Raw genomic sequence first — 20,205 nt, 5'->3', positions numbered from 1 at the left:
CACAGATACTGACAAGTTTAGCCCCTCCAGTGCTCTGCCAGCGTACCTCAGCCCTGACATGAAGGAGCCACTTAATACCAATTGTGATGTGGATACTGGCGCCACTAGGAAATGGACGGAATTCCACCATCTTGCTCTGCTTAGGCCACTAAACGGCCATCAGACGGTACCAACTTCAGTCATGAGGCTTCTGGATAGGATTTTAACTGTCATCCTAGCTAGTGACACTCTTTGTATCCTCTTCCCAACCCCTGGAGCTCGTATTCTCTCCATAGCTTTAAATGGTAGGGTACCCTATAGATAGAGAGAACCCAAGTCTGCTCTGATTTACCTGGTCGACATGAATGGGAGTTTCACCCATGTACCTGAGGGCAGCACAGAATGTGGGGTGACTTTTGAATGGAGGTTGTGTGAGTATGTCTACACTGCTGTTGGTGTGGGGGAGGCGGGGAAAGAGGGTGGTGATTCCCAGCGCAGGTAGGTAGACTCTCACTAGCTCAGCTTGAGCTAGCATGCTAAAAATAGCAGTGTGGACACTGCTGCTCAAGTGGTGGCTTGGGCTAGCCACCTGAGCTCGGGCCCAGGGGGTCGGGCAAACTTGGACCTCCCAACTGCAGTGCATACATATCTTGCTGTGCTCTGGGCTATGATCATTTCTTTCCTGTGCACACTCAACTACCCATTCGCAGAGGGGCTGTATGAAAATGGGGGGCCCTCCTTGCTGGACTGTATAAAGTCTAATGAGCCCCTCAAGGATGTGAGTTCAAATATCTCTATTCCATAGATGTGTTTACCTTGTTCTAAAGCCAGCAGGCAAAATCAAGAGAACTGACTCCTTTGTTTTCCCCTTTCCCTCACTCACCAATCCTCTTTGCCTGCCATAAAGAACATTCTTGTCAAGATTTTGTATTAAGTTTGGGGATATTGCTTCATAAATCAGGTTTTAGGCTACCCCCCCGTCCCTGGTAGCCTTTTAAGCAGAAAAGCACCCGCATGTGACTTTAACCTCTTCTTCCCAGGGCAATTCTTTCTTTCTTGAACTCTTTGCCCCGGTAGCCGTTTTTATCACCCCACACTGGGGGAAATACTCACTCATTGCTGAGGGGTGAGGAATGGCTATGCACACAGGTTTTCTCCTAAAAAAGAAAAGGAGTACTTGTGGCACCCTAGAGACTGACAAATTTGTTAGTCTCTAAGGTGCCACAAGTACTCCGTTTCTTTTTTGCGAATACAGACTAACATGGGTGCTACTCTGAAACAGGTTTTCTCCTAGTGTGCTACTGGTGCTTTAGTGTGAGAGGTGACACTAGGGAGAACAGCAGTTCCAATCCCAGCTCAGCTACTAATTTATTGCTGTGTGACCTTGGGCAGCCTTATAGTGTCCGCTGTCATAAATAGTGTTAATACAGATATATGCACAACCACATAAGTGCCTCTATGCCCATGGCTTCATGCTAAGTCAGAACCAAGAGTGTGCATCATCTACCAAACTGCCAGCCCCTGTGTTTTCCGAAGAAGTCTGTAATGCAAGTAATAACTACACCTAGCAGCACTGTCTGCAAGGTGAGAGTGATCTTGAGTGAAAAATGAGTGGTCCTGCAGTTGAGGCAGAGGGGACTAGGAATCAATTAATCTGCATTTTACTTCCAGCCTACTACACATTTTCTTTTATGACCTTGGGCAAGTCCCTTACCTTTCTGTGCTTTGGTTTCCTTATCTGCAAAATGGAGACAGTAATACTTCCCGACCTCACACCAGTTGGGTGAGATGCTCTGAGACTGTGCTACTGTACATTATATCAAATAGGATCATTTCACTGTCATCTGGGCCTCCCCGTGCTCTTGTTTCTTACCACCACCTGTTGTATCTCATCTTATTGTAAGGTCTTTGGGGCTGGGACAATCTTATTAGACATTTGTACAATATCTAGCACAACGGGACCCTGATATCTGACTGGGGCCTCTAGGCACTATTGTGTTACACATAAATACTAGTACTAATAATTAATGTGCACCATAGAAATACCACTAAATCCTGTATAACTTGGCCACATTTATAGTTGGTTGGATTACTCGTTATAATATTTATTCTGCATCTTCAAAGTGGTGGAATTAATGGTGCCATGAGGACATTAACTTCGGACTTGCCTGACTCTTTTCATTTACATTTTCAATTTTCTGTTGCATTTGTATATTTTATTTATTTATATTTACTTTGAAATTGAATCTCTTGGCTTGTTTTGAAACACTTGCTCCATTGCACATTGAAAGGAACCTGGAGAGCAGGGAACTAACTTTGTTTGCCAACATTATGGCAAAGCATTTTTCCCCAAGGTGGCCATTTTCTTCCTTCTCTCAGCAGGTGCCAATGCTCTGAAGCAATCCTCTCCTCCCCCGCACATGCTGCTTAATGCGCTGAGCTCACACTTGCAAGGTTGCCAGCTTTGAAAGACTTAGGTAACGAAGATCCAGGTAAGTTTCCTTAAAATAGCATTAGGATTCAAATGTGATTTTGGACACAAGTAAGATGAGTTTTGTTGTGGGGTTGGCTTATCCTAGCCTGGAAATCTTTTGGTTCATATTAGTAATCTGTTAAACAATTCATAGGGAGGTATCTGTCTAAAGAGCTCCAGGACTGGAATAAATAGGTGGTGTTGAGGCTCAGATGTTAGATTGGTGAGGGATGCAGCTCAGAACTGAGATGCGTTGGCACAGCAGTGTGGGGAGCCCAGACCAGGAACAGCAGGAAAGCTGTCGGTCAGGACTGAATTTATTAAGAGTTGTGTGGGAAGCCCAGAAATGAAATAACTATATTATATTAATACTGAGTTCATTTCAACCCTAGATCTCAAAGTGCTTTACAAAGGAAGTCAGTATCATTAGCTGATTTTTACAGAAGGGGAAACTGAGGCACAGTGCAGTGACTTGTCCAAGGTCACAGAACAAGGCAGTGGTACAGCTGGGACTAGCACCCAAGTTTCCTGACTCCCAGTCTAGTGGACCTATATAGCTGGCGAGTAGGGGGACTTCAGGTTAAGACTGACGTGCACTGGCAGAGCTGGGAGGGAACTCAAGATTGGATTAGCAGGGGATGTTCACGTAAGGACCGAATTTCACGGTCTCAAATGATGGAATTGCACGGTCTCAAATGACCAGGTTGCTGAGGCTGCACTACATTCAAGTGCGTGAAAGGGGTTCATACACTTCTATTAGTTTCTGTGGTGGACCCGCATGTGCACGTGTGTGTGAAATTTAACATCAGTTTTGAGTGACAGGAAGAGAGAAAGTGAGATTACAAGACTAAAGATGCTAGCTGGCCAGTGACAGTAATTCCCCTAGGACTGTCCTTCCTGTCCATGTCCCCCCCGCCCCCATCACCAAAGATTTGGACAGACTCTAAAACAGGCAGATTTAGAGATGCAGAGGAGAGATTTGTGTTACTGGGAATCAACAGATGCAAGTTTCAGTTTCAGCCACAGATAAAGAGAAGGTGAGAGGGGCAGAGCAAGAGCACAGATAATGCTGAGTGTTTAAGAGGCGGGTACGTCACAAAGTTTCCAACGTAACTGCGACGTATAAACCTCTGGAATGTGAGGAGATGACTCTCAATCTGGCTGAAATGCAGAAACGGCAGCGATCCCTGCAGAACATGGAGCAATGTATCATTATAGCATCAGGCAAAGCAGATAGCCTGGCACCAGATACTACCAACCAGGACCTGGCTCTGTTCCTTAAAAAGTCATTGTCAGGTTAGAAGTCATGGGCTAGATTGTCTGCATTGGAAACTGGGGTTTTGGGGGGAGGGTAGGAGGGAGCACACGGGAGTGAGAAAGGGTTCCCTCATCTGGGGGCTGGTTCTGTGTTGGTCCAATATTGATTAGAGCAGACAAGTAGGCTAGTCTGTGTTAGATAGTTATGCCTCCTCCTGCCCCCAGGGTAACTGGCTACCTCCTATGCTTCCTGTCCCCATCTTGGCACCCTCCCTCCCCCCGTGTTGAGGGCTGCAGGGAGTTACTGTCAGTTCTGCTCCCACATGGTGCATAGGATTTCCTGCATAGGAGCAATCTCAGTTGCACCATCACTCGCACAACTATCATCTGTTGGACAAGTGTTTCAGTGTTTGCTTGTTTAAAAGAGGGCCACTGAGCTATCAACCAGGCTGATATCAGTTAAAACAGAGACTTCACCCCAGCTGTCAAGGCAGCCAAACTTTGTCCTGTATCACATCATAGTTGTCTGAATTATCTGGGGGTTAAAGTGAGCTGTAACATAAGTAAATGGACAGTCACCCCACTGAAGTTGCATAACGTCCTTGGTAGGTCAGGGCAACAGTTTGTAGCACAGACATCAAGATAACCTTCAGATCTCAGCAATCAGTGGCACCACATTGTTACGGGTCTGTTTGGGGGAAAAGGGAATCTGGGGTAAGAAAGGGAGGGCAAGGAAGATCAGCCCATAGTTATAGATTTAACATTGGGCTACTATTTGTGTTGCAGTACAGCCCAGTCAAGATTGGCACCTCATTTTGATGGGCATTATATAAACACATAGGAGGACTTGGACCTTGCTCTGAAAAGTTTGCAAGCCAGTAGTTAGAGGGTAATCAACTGTCAGTCACAAACAGCCTGGCACTTGACAGCAGGACAGAGGACTCATCTGCACTAGGAAATGTTTGCTAAAATCCCAGGCCACTGTTGCTACCTCTGATTCCTCTCCAGACATGATAGCAATGGTGGAAGCCCTTGTGTAGACAACGTGCCATTGGCTTCTGGCATTTTAAGCACTGTGCCATGTAGATCTGCTCTGATCAGGCTTAGATGATACACACTAGATGCCTCGAATCGGGTCTACACTAGTGCTTCCCCTACTGGTAGTAGTGAATAAACAAATTCCAGTATAGACACAGCCATGGAGATTGTCCCCGATTTAAGGCTAATTTTGCACTGGAACTGTGGCCTCAGCAATTTGGCCTCAATTGCAGATAGTCTGGGACTGAGGGAATGCAAAGGGGAAATCTTGGGAAGATTAGCTCTCAGTCACAGTGTAGTGGAAAGGGTACACTCAAAAGAGAGTAGCCCTAGATCACCTAGAGAAGTGAAGGTGGCAGCTGAGTGGTGTAGCACTGGATACATCCATTTGCCTTCTCATGACCAAGGGTCTGATCTAACGCCTGATGAAGTATACAGAAAAATGCCCACTGACTATAATGAGTGTTGCATTCTGCCATCTTTACTCGTGCTGAGTAGTACCTTGTTCTGCAAGTCGTCCCAGTGGTTTCATACATGGTTACAGCCTGGAAAAAGACACAGAGATGAGTGGGAAAAGGAAATCGAGAGGATATTGAAGCAGGCCACACTGGCAAAGCAGACCAGTCCTGGTAAGTGATTGAGTGAGGTCACCCCGTGATATGTGTAGAGGGCGAAGAGGAGGGGGCCGAGAACAGTTCCCTGAGGGACTCTAACAGACCTGTAGAGTAAAGTGGAGGAACTGCTAAAGGAAAGGCTGAAAGGGAAGACAGAGAGGTCATCTATGGAGAGCTACTGAGGATGTACTTGATCTCTGGAGAGCTCATGAAGGTATCTACAGGCTCCAGAGAACACTCAGTTCTTCATGCAAAACTTCTGAGAGTTTCTGGGTAAGTGCCTAATGGCTGCCAATATTTCTTGTTTGAATCTCCACTTCTTGACTGTAAGCATTCTTCTAGCAGGAGAGACAGATGGTAATGTGATTCAGAGGCAGACTCCATCTGTCCTCAGCTCCCTTGGCTCAACGTGCTAATCTCACAATCTAATCATGTTAGGGAATCACATTGAGAATCCTTTCCAGTGCAAATGTCAGTCACTCTTTAGCCAAATCTGTTCTCATCCCGCTGCAAAATCTGAGAAAACCCTCCAGTACCTCTAATGACCTTCCAGGTCACCAGGCCAAGCAAGTTATTAGTGCAGAAAGCCATCTGGCAAAGTGATAAGAATTAAGATTGATCCAATTCCCAGAGCAGTCACTGACAATTCAGTGACAGTGACAGTTGATGTTGATTTCATTGAGAGTTGAATCAGGTGATAAGTAACTCCAGTCTTTCACACCAACCCTGCTAAGGGCTAATGTCAGGAGTGCTGCTAGACAGGTCTGAGGTGCACTGGCAGAGCTATGTGAGAAGCCTTACCTGTACTTTGCCTAAGCAGTCCTTTACTTCCATGAACACTAACTGAGGGGACAATTAGTAACCTGAGGGTCAGATCTTACCTATATAAACAGTTCCATTGAAATCAATGGGAGTGACATGCATGTATCTTGAGGGCAGAATATGGTACTTGATTCTTAAACCCCTTGATTTGCCCCTTAGCTTCCTGGTCTTTTGGTCCATGTATTCCTCATGTCTTGATCGCTGGCTTGGTTAGCCAAGGGGATTGATCTTGCCCAATGAAACACATGCCAGTTACAGATTTTTATAATCCTCCTGGGTAGTAAATTCTATAAAAACTTGCGAAGTACCTAGACAATCCTGAATTGCCGACGGTCATAATTTCCTCGGGAGTAACTTGATGCTAGTTGACACTTAAGCCAGTCTTACCCTGACTTGAGGAGCTCCATCTTTCTCAAAAACTACAGACATGCCTGGAGTAAGACCCCTCTGACTGGCTGCTTTACTCACTTCTCCACCTCCTTGGAAAGAGCAGCCAATCTGGGCTGCTGCCTGAGGCAGGCTGAGCCGTCTCCCCTCCCATAAGGAGCCAAGATTAGGTTTTGGTAGGGGAGAGGGAGCAGAGGAGGGGTTCTCACTAGCTGCGGGATGGCCTGGAGGAGGAGAGGGAGGAGAAGGTAGCTGAAAGAACCCAGCAGCTCAGGGCAACTCCCCTCCCATGAATAATGGGTAAATCTTCTGTGCTCCCTGGTCCTCCCACTTCCCTCTCCATCCCTGCAACACCAGGGCTGGGAGGGGCAAGAAGGGGACCCTGCTGCAGCTGCACCCCCTACTCCAGGCCTTGGTGAGGAGGGTGAAGAAGCCTTGAGGCTGCAGGAGGAGCAAAGGTTAGGCTGGGTGGCGGGAGGCAAAACTGATGTGAGGTCAGAATTGATGTGGGGGCAAGGGGACAGGCAGATGTGATGATTGGAGGAAGAGAATTGATGTGGGGGCTGGGGGGTGGATAATTAATTGCTAGGCTGAGGAAGGGGCAGATGTGGGGCTGGGAAGGACACAGAATACATGAATTAGAAGGTTGGGGATTGGGGAGATGGCAGAAGCTGGAAGCTCTGCACTCACACAGTCAGTGAGAGCTCCTGCAGTGGGGGCCAAAGTCACCTCACTCTATACATTTGGGGAGCTGACAACACTGATTTGTTACACACACACACACACACACACACACAGGGTGGGCAGGGTTGCTCAGAAGATAGACAATGAAACACAGTATAATTTAAAACAAAATCTCATGAATTTTTGGACCAGTCTTGTGATTTTCTTGGAGTCTGACACATGATTTCTTAGCTTTTGGTGTTGGCAATACTGTTAACACTCCTACAAGTGCCAGTTAAGTGTGCAGTTGGGGGTGTCAGTGTGCAAACACTTAGCACCAGGCTTCCTGTTTGTACAGGCTCATTTTACACACACAGATTTGTGCACTTGTGTGTTTTTAAGGAATTTGGACCCTAAGTCCACTGATGATATTCTCGAGTGAAAGTTACACCCATAGGGCCAGATTTTGCTTTCATTTACGCCAGCATAAATCTGGAGTCATTTCACTGACATCAATGGAGTTACTCCAGATCAACACTGGTGTAAATTGAGAGATGGCACAACCCCAATCCCCTACCCCCAACTTATCTTTACCCTCTGTTGGATGTGCAGTAGATTTTGCCCACCTACGTGTAACTGATTGAGAATGGAATTGGCCTCACATAGTAACAGGTACATATTTTGCGTAACCAGTTTGGACAAACGAATTACAAAATTGTCCTGATGTTTTTGTCTATTCACTTCCTATTATAGCTGGTTACCACACCTGTGGACAAAACCACCCCGAGGAGCTTTCTCCTTAATAAACATCCTCCTCCTCCCTATGTGATTCACTCACAGATGTCACCAGGAGAACTGTGCAACATTCCCTGCTTTTGCTTTGTGAATACTCCACCGTGCAAACAGAAATGTCAGCCAAACTCAAAATTTCAAAATATTGTTCTGACACCATGTCTTTCTCCCTGGCAAGCAAAGAACAACAGGAAAGAGTCTGGGCTTGTTATTCTTTATTTCTATTTCCTTAGTGCATAGGGGTGCCAACTGAAACTGGGGCCTCAATGTGCTAGGCACCCTACGTGTAGACTGAGTCAGGCTCTCCCACAAAGAGCTTACAGTCTAAATAAACAAGATAAAATGAGAGGAAAGGATATAGCATAGAAGCAGAAGATTGGGAATAGAGGCACACAGAGATTAAGTGACTTGCCCAAGGTCATTGGGGGAGGCTGTAGCACAGCCAGAAATTGAATCCACATCTCCTAAGCCCCCAAACCAGTGCCTTAACCACAAGACCATAGTTCTACCCGCTTTAGGCCTTATGGGGGCTGGTGGGGAGAAAGAAAATCATGAGGTTGGGACACTGCACCACAAACTAAACAATGTGGCTCTACTGCAACATAACAATACTGAATTGCAGTATCACAGTCCCATCATAATATATACAGGAGAGTTTTTCCCCCATTCACACTGAATTAGAGGTTTATTTGTGTTGGAAAATTGAGGGTTGCCTATAAGCTTCAGCAGGACTGAGAGACATGAATGAGAGCAAGGGATTGGAGCGCAAGGATGTCTACAAAGCAGCTACTTGTGTCAGACTAGCTTTGTTTGGGGGTGCTGGTCTAACTTCATAGCAAATATTCAGCTCCATTAAATCATTGAGAAGTAGGACTGGGAGGGACCTTGAGAGGTCATCTGAGGCAGGACCAAGAATGGACCATTCCTGCCAGGTGTTTGTCCAACCTGTTCTGATAAATCTCCAAAGATGTGGGAACCATGTGAACCTTCATCTGGGAATATGTACGTGGACCTGGTGTTCACTACTCTGCAAAGGGTTAAGACTTGAATGCTGAATTTTGCACAGCTCTGACTGTGAAATTTCTGAATGAGTCAAGCAGGAGGGGGAAGGAGGTGGTCATTGAGGAGAATACGCCTGATGATACACAGTATACTTCTGCCTGTTTTGTAGCTTCACCAGACAGATGAACTTTTTCTGAGCTCCTCAAGGATGTGGTCCCAATGTAGCAAACCTTGATGAGAGACCACATCAAAGAATGAATCAGGGAAGAAGCATAGGATAATTCTCAGGGTTTTTTTTCCCCCATGTGGACGTTCTCCACTGGGTTGCCTTAGTACCTACAGAATTTGCACTTTCACCTTCCAAATTCAGGGAGACTGTTGTCAGATGTCAAGTGAATTGTTTCAGCAGAGATCAAGAGAGAGAAGCCCAGGCACTGAGATCAATGGGTGCTCGCACTTTTGAAAATCAGGTCATGTATTTTAGACGTTACTTTAGAGTTCCATTTTTGAAATGTCTTTGCCTACATGTCTGCCTCAATCAATTTCAGTACCCTTTTATGATCAATTGAAAATTCATGTGTATCTTTGGTTATGTCTGAACATGCATCTAAGTCATGCTTTGATGCCCCAGTTACCATTTCTGAAAAATGGGATTTGTACCTCTCTGAAACTCTCACATCTGGCTATGACTACAGATGGCTAAACCAATATAAACTCTTCCTGCAAAGAGGAGTATGTCTAAACATACACAGCTTTACTAACTTTTTGACGTTAATTCTTATGGTAAAATTGTTAGAATAGATACACTGCCAAACAGAATCTAGTGTTTCTCTTAGTACTACACAATTCCATCTTAAACACCAATTTCCAATTGCTAATAACTGTCTCTGAAATGAAATAAATAGCAGTTTCTGCCAGCCAGAAAATTGTTCATTTGCTTTTTTTGTGTGTGGACTACTCAAAAAATGGTTTGTTTTGTTTTGGTGTACTGGGTGACACAGGTATATTCACAGATTCATAGATTTTAAGGCCAAAAAGGAATGTTATAATCATCCAGCTTGGCCTCTAGCATAACCAAGGCCATAGATACAAAAAGAAAAGGAGTACTTGTGGCACCTTAGAGACTAACAAATTTATTAGAGCATAAGCTTTCGTGAGCTACAGCTCACTTCATCGGATGCATTAGATACAGTAATTCATGCAGCAAGCCCAGTAATTTGTGGTTGAACTATGTTGTCATATCCTTTAGAAAAACATATATTCTTGATTTAAAGACATCCCTTGGCAATGGTTGATTGCTCTCACTTTTCAAAATGTGCATTTTATTTCTTGTTGGAATTTTTCTAGCATCAGCTTCCAGCCACTGGATCTCATTATGTCTTTGCCAGCTAGAGACCTCTGCTCTCAGAAATTTTCTCACTGTGTAAGTATAGACCAGGGTCAAGTCTCCTCTTAACTTTCTCTTTGATAACCTAAAAAGAGTGTTTCTCTCATTGTAAGTCATATTTTCCAGATTTTCAACCATTCTTGTAGCTCTTCTCTGAATCCTCTCCATTTTTTTTTTAAAAAAAAATCCTCCTTAATAAAAACAACGAGGAGTACTTTTGGCACCTTAGAGACTAACAAATTTATTTGGGCATAAGCTTTCGTAGGCTAAAACCCACTTCATCAGATGCATGGAGTGGAAAATACACTGTACATGAAAAGATGGGAGTTGCCTTACCAAGTGGGGGGTCAATGTTACTGCGACAATTCAATTAACAGTAGAATACCAAGGGAGGAAAAATCACTTTTGTAGTGGTAATGAGGGTGGCCCATTTCAAACAGTTGACAAGAAGGTGTGAGTAACAGTAGGGGGAAATTAGTTTTTGTAATGACGCATCCACTCCCAGTCTTTATTCAGGCCTAATTTGATGGTGTCCAGTTTGCAGATTAATTCCAGTTCTGCAGTTTCTTGTTAGAATCTGTTTTTGAAGGGTTTTTTTTTTTTTAAAGAATTGCCACTTTTAAGTCTGTTATTGAGTGACCAGGGAGATTGAAGTGTTCTCCTACTGGTTTTTGAATGTTAGAGACTGTCCAGTTTGGCCAGTGTACATGGCAGAGGGGTGTTGCTGGCACATGATGGCATATATCACATTAGTAGATGTGCAGGTGAACGAGCCCCTGATGGTGTGGCTGATGTGGTTAGGTCCTTTGATGGTATCCCTTGAATAGATATGTGGACAGAGTTGGCACCGGGGTTTGTTGCAGGGTTTGGTTCCTGGGTTAGTGTTTTTGTTGTGTGGTGTGTAGATGCTGGTGAGTATTTCCTTCAGGTTGGGGGGCTGCCCTCCTTAATGTGTCTACAACAGAACTGGACTGGGAAGAATTAGGTGAATTCAGTTAAAAAAAAAACCAAATCAACCCAAGAATTTGCTCAAGTTTAAAAATAAATTGACCTCAGTCTAGTTCATGTTCATTTGTGATTACAAATGGATGAGCAAATACTTGCTGATTATAAGCTTATGTCCTTGATTATTCACAGATAGTGAAGTCATGTATGAGTTCTTCCACTGGAGATAAATATATTTGGTGTGGAGACACTGTTTGATACAGCAGGGTGACAGGATTCATGAAGCCTCTAGCCTGTGTCCTGATGGAACTAAAAGATCTGAGTCCAGATAGAGTGACCAGATCGTAAGAGTGAAATATCAGGACACACTGGGTGAGCGGGGGGAAAGAGACAGACACAGGTGCACAGCCCCGACCGGAGCCAGAGGCACACTGGTCCACCTGGCCCTGTGCTACCAGCATGCCCCTTCCTGTTGGGGGTGGACCCATGCTGTGCCACACAGCTCCCCTGCCCAGAGCCTCCTGGATCCACTATGCCCAGAGCCCCCCTACAACCATTCCACAACAAATGCACAGTGCTGTGCACACACATACCCTGCCCAGTGCCCCCCTGCCTACAACCCCACCACAGCTCCCCAGCACCCCACACAGAACCCCCCCACTCCCTAGTTTCCCAATACACACAGATTTCCCCTCCCTCCCTTCCTCCCTCCCAGTGCCCTTCCCCACAGCCCCACCACCATAACTACACAATGCCCCAAACAGACCCCCACTGCCCAGTGCCTGACACATACAGATCTCCCCTACTTCCCAGCACCCCCAACAGGCCCCCACTGTCTAGCACCCCAAAACACACAAACCTCCCCCACTGCCCAGCGCCCCCATACCCTCACAGCCCAGCACCCCCCCCCCCCCCGCTCCCACACACCTCCCAGACACTCACCATCACACTCTGCCCCCTTCCCTGGCTGCACTCACCAGCCCTGTTGGGAGCTCTTTGGCTTCTAGTGTCAGAGCAGCGAGGGGGCTCTCCAGACTCTCCACGTGCTGCACCCGCCACAAGCTTGAACTTCTTGGCTCCCATTGGCCGGGAAAAATGCCATTGGGAGCTGCCAGAGCCGTGGAGCGGGGCCTGCAGGTGCCGGCAGTACGCAGAGCCCCCCCACACTTAAAAGCCGGAGGGACCTGCCAGTAGGTGAAGTGGGGAGTCCCAGCGGTGCTTACCTGGGGTGGCTCCCATCCTGGGAAGCATCCGGCAGGCAGATCCCTCTGGCTCCTAGAGTCGTGGGTCGGGTCGGGGTGGGGGTGTGTGTGCCGGGAGCTGCCTCAGGAAGCGGTGAGTGGTGGCACCGCGGCTGTGGTCTGGATGGTCCTGATATCGGGACAAAGGGCATCCTGACCGATGTAAGGTCGGGACGCGGACAAGTTCCCTAAAATTGGGACTGTCCCAACATCTGATCACCCTAAGTCCAGATAAAGGGCGTATTCCAATACCCATTGAAATCAATGAAAAGATTCTCACTAATTTCACTGGGCTTTGGGTTAGGACCAAAGATTAGATGATACCCTTTGCAACTAGAACCATGAACATAGGTGTAATTACTTTGATAATGACAGAAAATTACAGGATAGTAAATGAAATGCACTCAGTATGCTTTATATGGGATGATTGCTGCTTTATGTGGGACGGTCACGAAAGGGGAACAGGAATCGTGGACTCCTGACAAGAGTGCAGTGATCTGGTTGCTGTGACATTCCATTCCAAATTCCTTATGAAAATATGCTTATGATATGAATATGACATAACTGAGATATACTTTATGCAAGATGGAAAGGTTATGATTTACTGAATGCGGTTACCCAATTTGTACCATTTCTGTATCTGAAGTTTGGAATATTGACTATGTATCTTTATTTCAGCTATGCTACTTTGGGTGACGCCCACTGCTAACACTTCAGGTACAACAATGGAAAAGCCAGACAGGGCGGATGGCCCATCAGCGAAGACAATGGACTGTGAAAAGCTTGGCCTTCCTGTGGATGCTCCATACTGCCACTGACTCATGGACGCTGTGATCCTCCAGAGTCAGGTGATCTTGTCACCTGATACTAAAACATTATCTGGGACTTCTTTAACTTTCCACTGTAAGGGAAGGGGGATAAAGTTTGGGAAACAAAGGATTCTCGCCTTATGTAAATCCTATTTAAGGGTGGGGAAGAAGGTAAACAGGACTCCTTGTGTCTCCATGGCCTGTCTGCCCCAGAAGAAAAATTGAAGGCAAGGGGGGAGTCCAGACTGAGACAGGGGTCTAGTCTGAAAAGGAATATGACTGGAACTCTGAATCACAGAAACTTTGCAAACTGTCTGCAACAATATCTAGGGTGAGAACTACCATTTGTAACCAATTTCTTTAATGAAACTAGCTTAGTTTGCATGTTTGATTTCATTTGATTTGTAATATGTTTTGTTCTGTTTGTTAACCCTTTTATTACTTAAAATCTGTCTTTTATGGTTAATAAAATTTGTTTTGTTTATTATTAAAACCGGTTTCTGTAATTTCTAACTGAAGAAGTGTGGACGCCTCTGTTCACATTGAGGCAGGGGGCAAATTTCATAATATATCTTTGGGTCTGTACTCCAAGGGAGGTGGACATCTGAGTGCTGGAGCAAGTCCCTTAAGATGAATCTTTCCAGAGTTGATCTGCAGCTGGGTGTGGCCCTGCCTCTGTGTGTGTGTGTGTGTTAGAGGAGGTTTTAAGAGCCTGGCTCAGCAAGACAGGTTAAAGGGGGCCCATGCTGGCAGAACAGGTAGATGTAGTGGTATTTCAGCACAGCAGGTGGCTTCCCAAGGGGTCCAACCCGTCACAGTTGCATCCTTTGAAACTAGGACTCCACTCACATGCAATTACTCTAAATGTAAGCGATTAGAGAAGATTAAGTGTTAACTCTGCGTCCAGCCAATAAATCTCACAGTGACCTACACTGTTCTGGGAATGATGCCTCTGGCAAGGCTTGTGAGGCCCGGAAGAAAAAGGGTCAACATCCCCCAATCAAGCTTATCTGCTTCCTGCCGCCAAATGATCTATCTCCCTGATAGACTCAAAGCCCCCATGGCATCCTGAATATTTAAAGCCTTGTTTGTACTTCAGATTAAGCCAGCGGTTTTCAAACTTCATTGCACTTCTGACAACAAAAATTACTACATGACCCCCAGCAGTGGGGATCGAAGCCTGAGCCCACCCAAGCCCTGCCAGGGGGCCCAAAGCTCAAGCCCACCACCTGAGATGGGGGGGAGACTTGGGCTTCAGCCCCGGGGTGGGGAGCCTGTAACCTGAGCTCTGCTGCCCAGGGCTGAAGCTGAAGCCTGAGGTCTCCTGCCCAAGGCTGAAGCCCATGGGCTTTGGCCCCAGGCAGTGAGGCTTGGACTTTGGCCCTGGGCCCTAGTAAGTCAAATGCCAGCCCCAGTGACCCCATTAAAATGGGGTCATGACCCACTTTGGGGTCCTGATCCACAGTTTGAGAACTGCTGAATTTAGCCATTGGTGGCCAGCAATTGGCATAGCTGCATCAGAGCAAAATCCAAGCATATACAAACAAAGCCATGATATATATCAGTGGTGATACCAGTGCTTGAAATGAAATAATCTTTAGTGGTGGTGAGCAGCTTTCTTTGTGTACCGTGGTTACTGGCCACGCTGTCTGTGTTAGGGATAATCCCAAGTATGGACAAACACTAAGAACTATGTTCCTATCTCAGGCACAATGCAACATGATTTATGTGGTTAATCACATATAACCAAGACAGTTGCAATGATTAATCTTGAATAATGGATACTCTATAGTGAATTTGTTTGTAGTAAATCATAGGTGAAAAACCTCCCTGAAATTAATCAGCAAAATCTGAACAAATACATCTGAGGAAATTCTAATCGGTTCACAAGCACTTCTCAAGCAAAAAAAGGTTTCAGAGTAGCAACCGTGTTAGTCTGTATTCGCAAAAAAGAAAAGGAGTTACTTGTGGCACCTTAGAGACTAACACGGCTGCTACTCTGAAACCTGTCATTATGCAAGGCACTGAATTTAGCCATATGGAATGGAAATCTATCAACTTCATGAAAAAACTCATTCAGATACAGACAGACATCATCTTCCTTTCTAAATGCAAACAGACGGACATCAAACCAAAAGGACTGAAGGTAAAAATTCCATTACAATCTACATACCACACAGACTATGCTGACAGCTTGTGCCACACACTCTCAAAGAAACTGCGGAACCACCTGATCAACATCCTCTACAGCAAACAGGGAAAGATTAGGAATGAGCTCTCAAAACTGGATACTCTCATAATTTTCAAATTTGTTAGTCTCTAAGGTGCCACAAGTACTCCTTTTCTTCAAGCAAAAAAGAGGCTGGATTCTTTACCTACATTTTTGCTGTGGTTGTTTTTTCTCAGATCTACTCAAGGGATCTGGAATGTGATGTTTCTGCTTCCTATTTAGGTCATCAATCTGAATTTAGCACAGACTGGTAGACATCCACATGTGATGGCTGTTAGGTGATCTAGTTAAAAGAATTTTAGCCCAGGCCCTTTGGACTGATCCAAAGTCCTTTGGAAAGTCCTGACTGACTTCACTGGGCTTTGGATCAGACTCCTAATGGACAAGTAACCACCCTCACAATTGACGCCCTTCATGGTGATTCAAAAAGACCAAGGTGTGATGTTTAGATGCTGCTTGTAATTATTAGAACTGGGAGCACTGGCTGTTGGGAATCTGAAAGGACAGGAAACAGGAAGGACGGGGTAAAGTTGAGGAGGCAGCGTGAGAGCTACCGAGGGTGCAGCATCAGCTTGGTAAAGAGGTTTCCACTTTAAAAATAAAGTCCTGTTGAAGTTTGTTAGTACCTTGCCTGATTGCTACAATACAAGGACTGAATGGGTTAAAGGTTGAAGCATGTTAGTGTTGTGTTTGGATCTTCCATTACTGATGCCTATGCAGTCCTTGTTCAATGAAAAATTAGAGTTCCAGACCCCGAGCCATTGGTTCAACACCAAAATAATTTGAAAAACAAACCCATTTTGTTTTAAAACATCAGATTTGGCGTGTATGATATGGAATGGAATCCCAGATATGTTGGTCTTTCTGCATTTTCTTTGCTGGCCCATTTGCTTATTTGTGTCTATTTTTACCAGAATGCACTTATTCAATTGCTATTTTCCTTACAGCTATGCTTGACATGGGGCTTGCATTCTCAGTCCCCATTTCCAGTAGTTATAGCTTTGGAAAATAGTTCAGGATTGAAATTGTCATTTTTTTTCCTGAGAACTTGGGCAATCAAATTAGCACAGATGCATTTTTGTTAACCAAAGTATTTCATTTTCAAAAATACACCCTCTCTCTCTTTCTTGTAGGTAACTGACCATAGTGATTATCTATTTGTGTACAGTTGATTATTTTAGTTATCTTCTTTTGATATTAGATTTTGTATGTTACAATAACTGAATGACTTTTTTTTTTATCAAACGTGATAGGGATAAACAAGATAAATGAACAGTTTTGACATTATTTATTATTTATATCCTTTGTGATTTGTGGAGTTCTGAACAAGACCATTTTTCTCTTCTTATAAATCTTTGAGAAATTTATAAGAACATTCCTCCCTTTTTCTCTAATCAAAATGATATATTTTGTAATTATACATAAAATATTTTATGAGCCAAATTCTCAGCTGGTGTAAATCAGTTTCTCTATTAACTTCAAAGGACTAAACCAAATTTATAGCCTCTGTGGAACTGCCTATATATTTTAAAAACAATATTTTCAACAATATAAATTAGCAGTGCAGTTTCACTCGATACCATAGATTTCTCACCCTGCACAGAGCAACAAGATGGGGAATAACAGTGAATTTAGCATGCAGAAATTCTCTGAGGCATTCCTTGCTGTTAACATTGGTAACATGATAACCATACTCATGATAAAAACAACAAGGAGTCCTTGTGGCACCTTAGAGACTAACAAATTTATTTGGGCATAAGCTTTCGTAGGCTAGAACCCACTTCATCAGATGCATGGAATGGAAAATACAGGAGCAGGTATAAATACATGCAAGGATGCAAGTTGCCTTACCAAGTATGAGATCAGTCTAATGAAACAATTCACTTAACAGCAGGATACTAAGGGAGGAAAAATAACTTTGAAGTGGTAATGCGAGTGGCCCATTACAGACAGTTGACAAGAACATGTGAGTAACAATAGCAGGAAATTAAGTATAGGTTTTGTAATGACCCAACCACTCCCAGTCTTTATTCAGGCCTAATCTGATGGTGTCCAGTTTGCAAATTAATTCCAGTTCTGCAGTTTCACTTTGGAGTCTGTTTTTGAAGTTTTTTTTGTTGAAGAATTGCCACTTTGAGGTCTGTTATTGAGTGACCAGAGAGGTTGAAGTGTTCTCCTACTGATTTTTGAATGTTATGATTCCTGATGTCAGATTTGTGTCCATATATTCTTTTGCATGAGACTGTCCTGTTTGGCCAATGTACATGGCAGAGGGGTGTTGCTGGCACGTGATGGCATATATCACATTGGTAGATGTGCAGGTGAACAAGTCCCTAATGGTGTGGCTGATGTGGTTAGGTCCTATGGTGGTGTCCCTTGAATAGATATGTGGACAGAGCTGGCACCGAGGTTTGTTGCAATCTACCAACCAATCATGTCTCTGGTGGATTTGTGCAAAGAGAAAATGTACAGTACATGATGTGTGCAAACAGGAGCTTTCTCTTCAATAATCTCCTTCCTACCTGACACATTCATCATTGTCCTTATGGTCCCGATCCTGGTTGAGAATCTTCACTTCCCATTAATTTCAAGGGAGGGGAGCACCTCCTAGGATTGTGCCCTGTGGGAGCTACACACAATCTCCAGTTTGCTTTGTGATGAAAGCAGAGATTTGAGCAAAAGGTTGCTTCTGTGATATCACCTCTTTGTCCACAGCCAGCCTAGAAACTATTCAAGCAAATGCCTCAGATTGGGCTGCCTTCAGGAAGTTTACATGCAGGGACCACCTCCCCCAACCCAAAAGAAGCCCAAATATAGAGGAGCTGCATTCCAAAACGAAACTGCAGGAAGACTTCCTGAGGTTCCATGGTGAGAACTCTGAATCACTACGTCATGCTGCTGTTTACAGGCATGATCCTGCTCTTATTGAAGTGGGTGGCAAAAGTCCCATTGACTTCAGTGGTGCAGGATCAAGCTTTTGACACGGACAGAACTGTTTTCCTAGGGGGAGAGTTGACCCTCCGATCCTCTCTTTTGTAGCAAAATCTAGCAGGAGGCCAGAGCAGCCACTTGGGATGGAACAGGGTCTGGTAGTGATAAAAAAGCGGGGGCTGGGCTTCCAGAAAGAGAGCCTTGTGACATGTTCAGTGGAGGAACAGAGCAAGAAGAAAAGAGGTATGAAAGGTCAAGCCTGAGGAAGGAAGACATTGGTTTAAGTTTATACTTTTGGTTTGAGGTTTACTGGGGGAGTTCAGGGAAGAGACCTTTGAGTCCTGGCCCTGAAAGAAGGGTGAACTTAGAGGGGCTGTAGGAGACCTGTTGGTAGGAAGAAGTCCAGGAAGGTGGCAGCAAGGAGTTTGGCAGTGAACCTTGATGGTCTGTCCTGGAACCCAATGCAGTGGGAGGGCCTGGGTTCCCCTACCAGCCACTGGTAATGCAGCATGAAGCCCCTGAGAAAGGGATAAGGATGATTGAGATCCCTGAAAGAAGGGTGTGAGAATTGTGGGGGCCAGAGTCACGTCCAAAGACATTGTGTAAGGACATTGGACTCAAAATGGTGGCAGTACAATGTGGGTCACCCGGAGGGCCGAATCACAAGAAGAAGGGACTGTTGCAGGGCTGGAGTGGCTGTCGACAGGGGCTGTCATAGTTTCTTCTGTATTAGGAACATAAGAATATTTTGTGCCTCCAAGTTCATTCAGATGAAGGAAGTCTCCTGCTCTTCAAGGTTTACACCCTCCAATACAAAAGCATGCTGAGATATCTATTTTCAATGGCTTAAATAGTCACCATATGAACCCATCCCCACAAAGTGAGAGGTTGGGGCAATCATAGAACACAGAGGGTTTCCCAGAGACATTCACAAAAGTCATGTCTGCTAAATATGGCTAAATAGTTAGAAAGAGGTAATTTGTAATAAACAGACAGGCCACAACTGGAACTTTAAATCCTAATCCCTCTGAGGCCCAGGTGGTCTGGACCTCAGCTGTGCTTATGGCTTGGGGATCTGGTATGGGTATTCAAAATAGGAAAAAGCTTCTTCCTATGCGTTTTGGAATTGGAAGCAGTCAACAAGAACAGCTCTAACAAAATGGATCCTGAACCATATACCAGATTCAGCCTTAAATCACACAAGTCTATACAAGTTATGCTGAAAGAGCACTATGTAAAAGCACATTGTGGAAACTTTAATGTGCCCCAGCAGGGTATATACAGATCAATTAACATGCAACACAGTGCTTTAGAAATCACACTCGATACTGTGCATTACCCCCTGGGTAAACGAACCTTAAATCCCACCCCAAACCCAGCTAGTACTGGATTTAAACACACATTCTTGACCCAACTCCAGACATAAGGAATGGTGTGCTGCCCGGGTGTTCAGAAAATATAGTGATGGGTGTCCTAAAAATGCCCTAATTAGGTTAGATAGCTCCTCCTTGTTGCATGTCTTCAGTGTGTTTGTACATCTGCAGCTGCTCAAGAAGCATATACATCAACAGGTTTCGCTATGGACAGCAATGACTTTGAATATGCGTGAATAAATCACATTAAACAGTTTTATAG

The 20,205-nt window shown here is 44.7% G+C and overlaps 1 protein-coding gene across 6 annotated transcripts in view; it reads left to right on the top strand.

Annotated features, from left to right (window-relative positions):
- Nucleotides 1–13,765, top strand: part of RAB3IL1 (RAB3A interacting protein like 1) — a 74,265-nt gene extending 60,500 nt beyond the window's left edge. For 2 of the 6 annotated variants that reach the window (XR_005293701.2, XR_005293698.2), the window contains 3 exons: nucleotides 2,359–2,471; nucleotides 10,375–10,450; nucleotides 13,279–13,765. Coding sequence is in view for 3 of the 6 variants with exons in the window: in XM_038407164.2 (XP_038263092.1) it covers nucleotides 2,359–2,447 (89 nt within the window). In the remaining 3 variants the exon portion in view is untranslated. The remainder of the gene's footprint in view (nucleotides 1–2,358; nucleotides 2,472–10,374; nucleotides 10,451–13,278) is intronic. The other 4 variants (XM_038407164.2, XM_038407162.2, XR_005293699.2 and 1 more) reach the window with 3 other exon arrangements.
- The last annotated feature ends 6,440 nt before the right edge of the window (nucleotides 13,766–20,205 follow it).

Source organism: Dermochelys coriacea, chromosome 6, assembly GCF_009764565.3.
Source record: "Dermochelys coriacea isolate rDerCor1 chromosome 6, rDerCor1.pri.v4, whole genome shotgun sequence".
Taxonomy (NCBI): Eukaryota; Metazoa; Chordata; order Testudines; family Dermochelyidae; genus Dermochelys; species Dermochelys coriacea.
The sequence above is the reverse complement of the archived record's forward strand: the minus strand, read 5'-3'. Positions and strand labels throughout refer to the sequence as shown.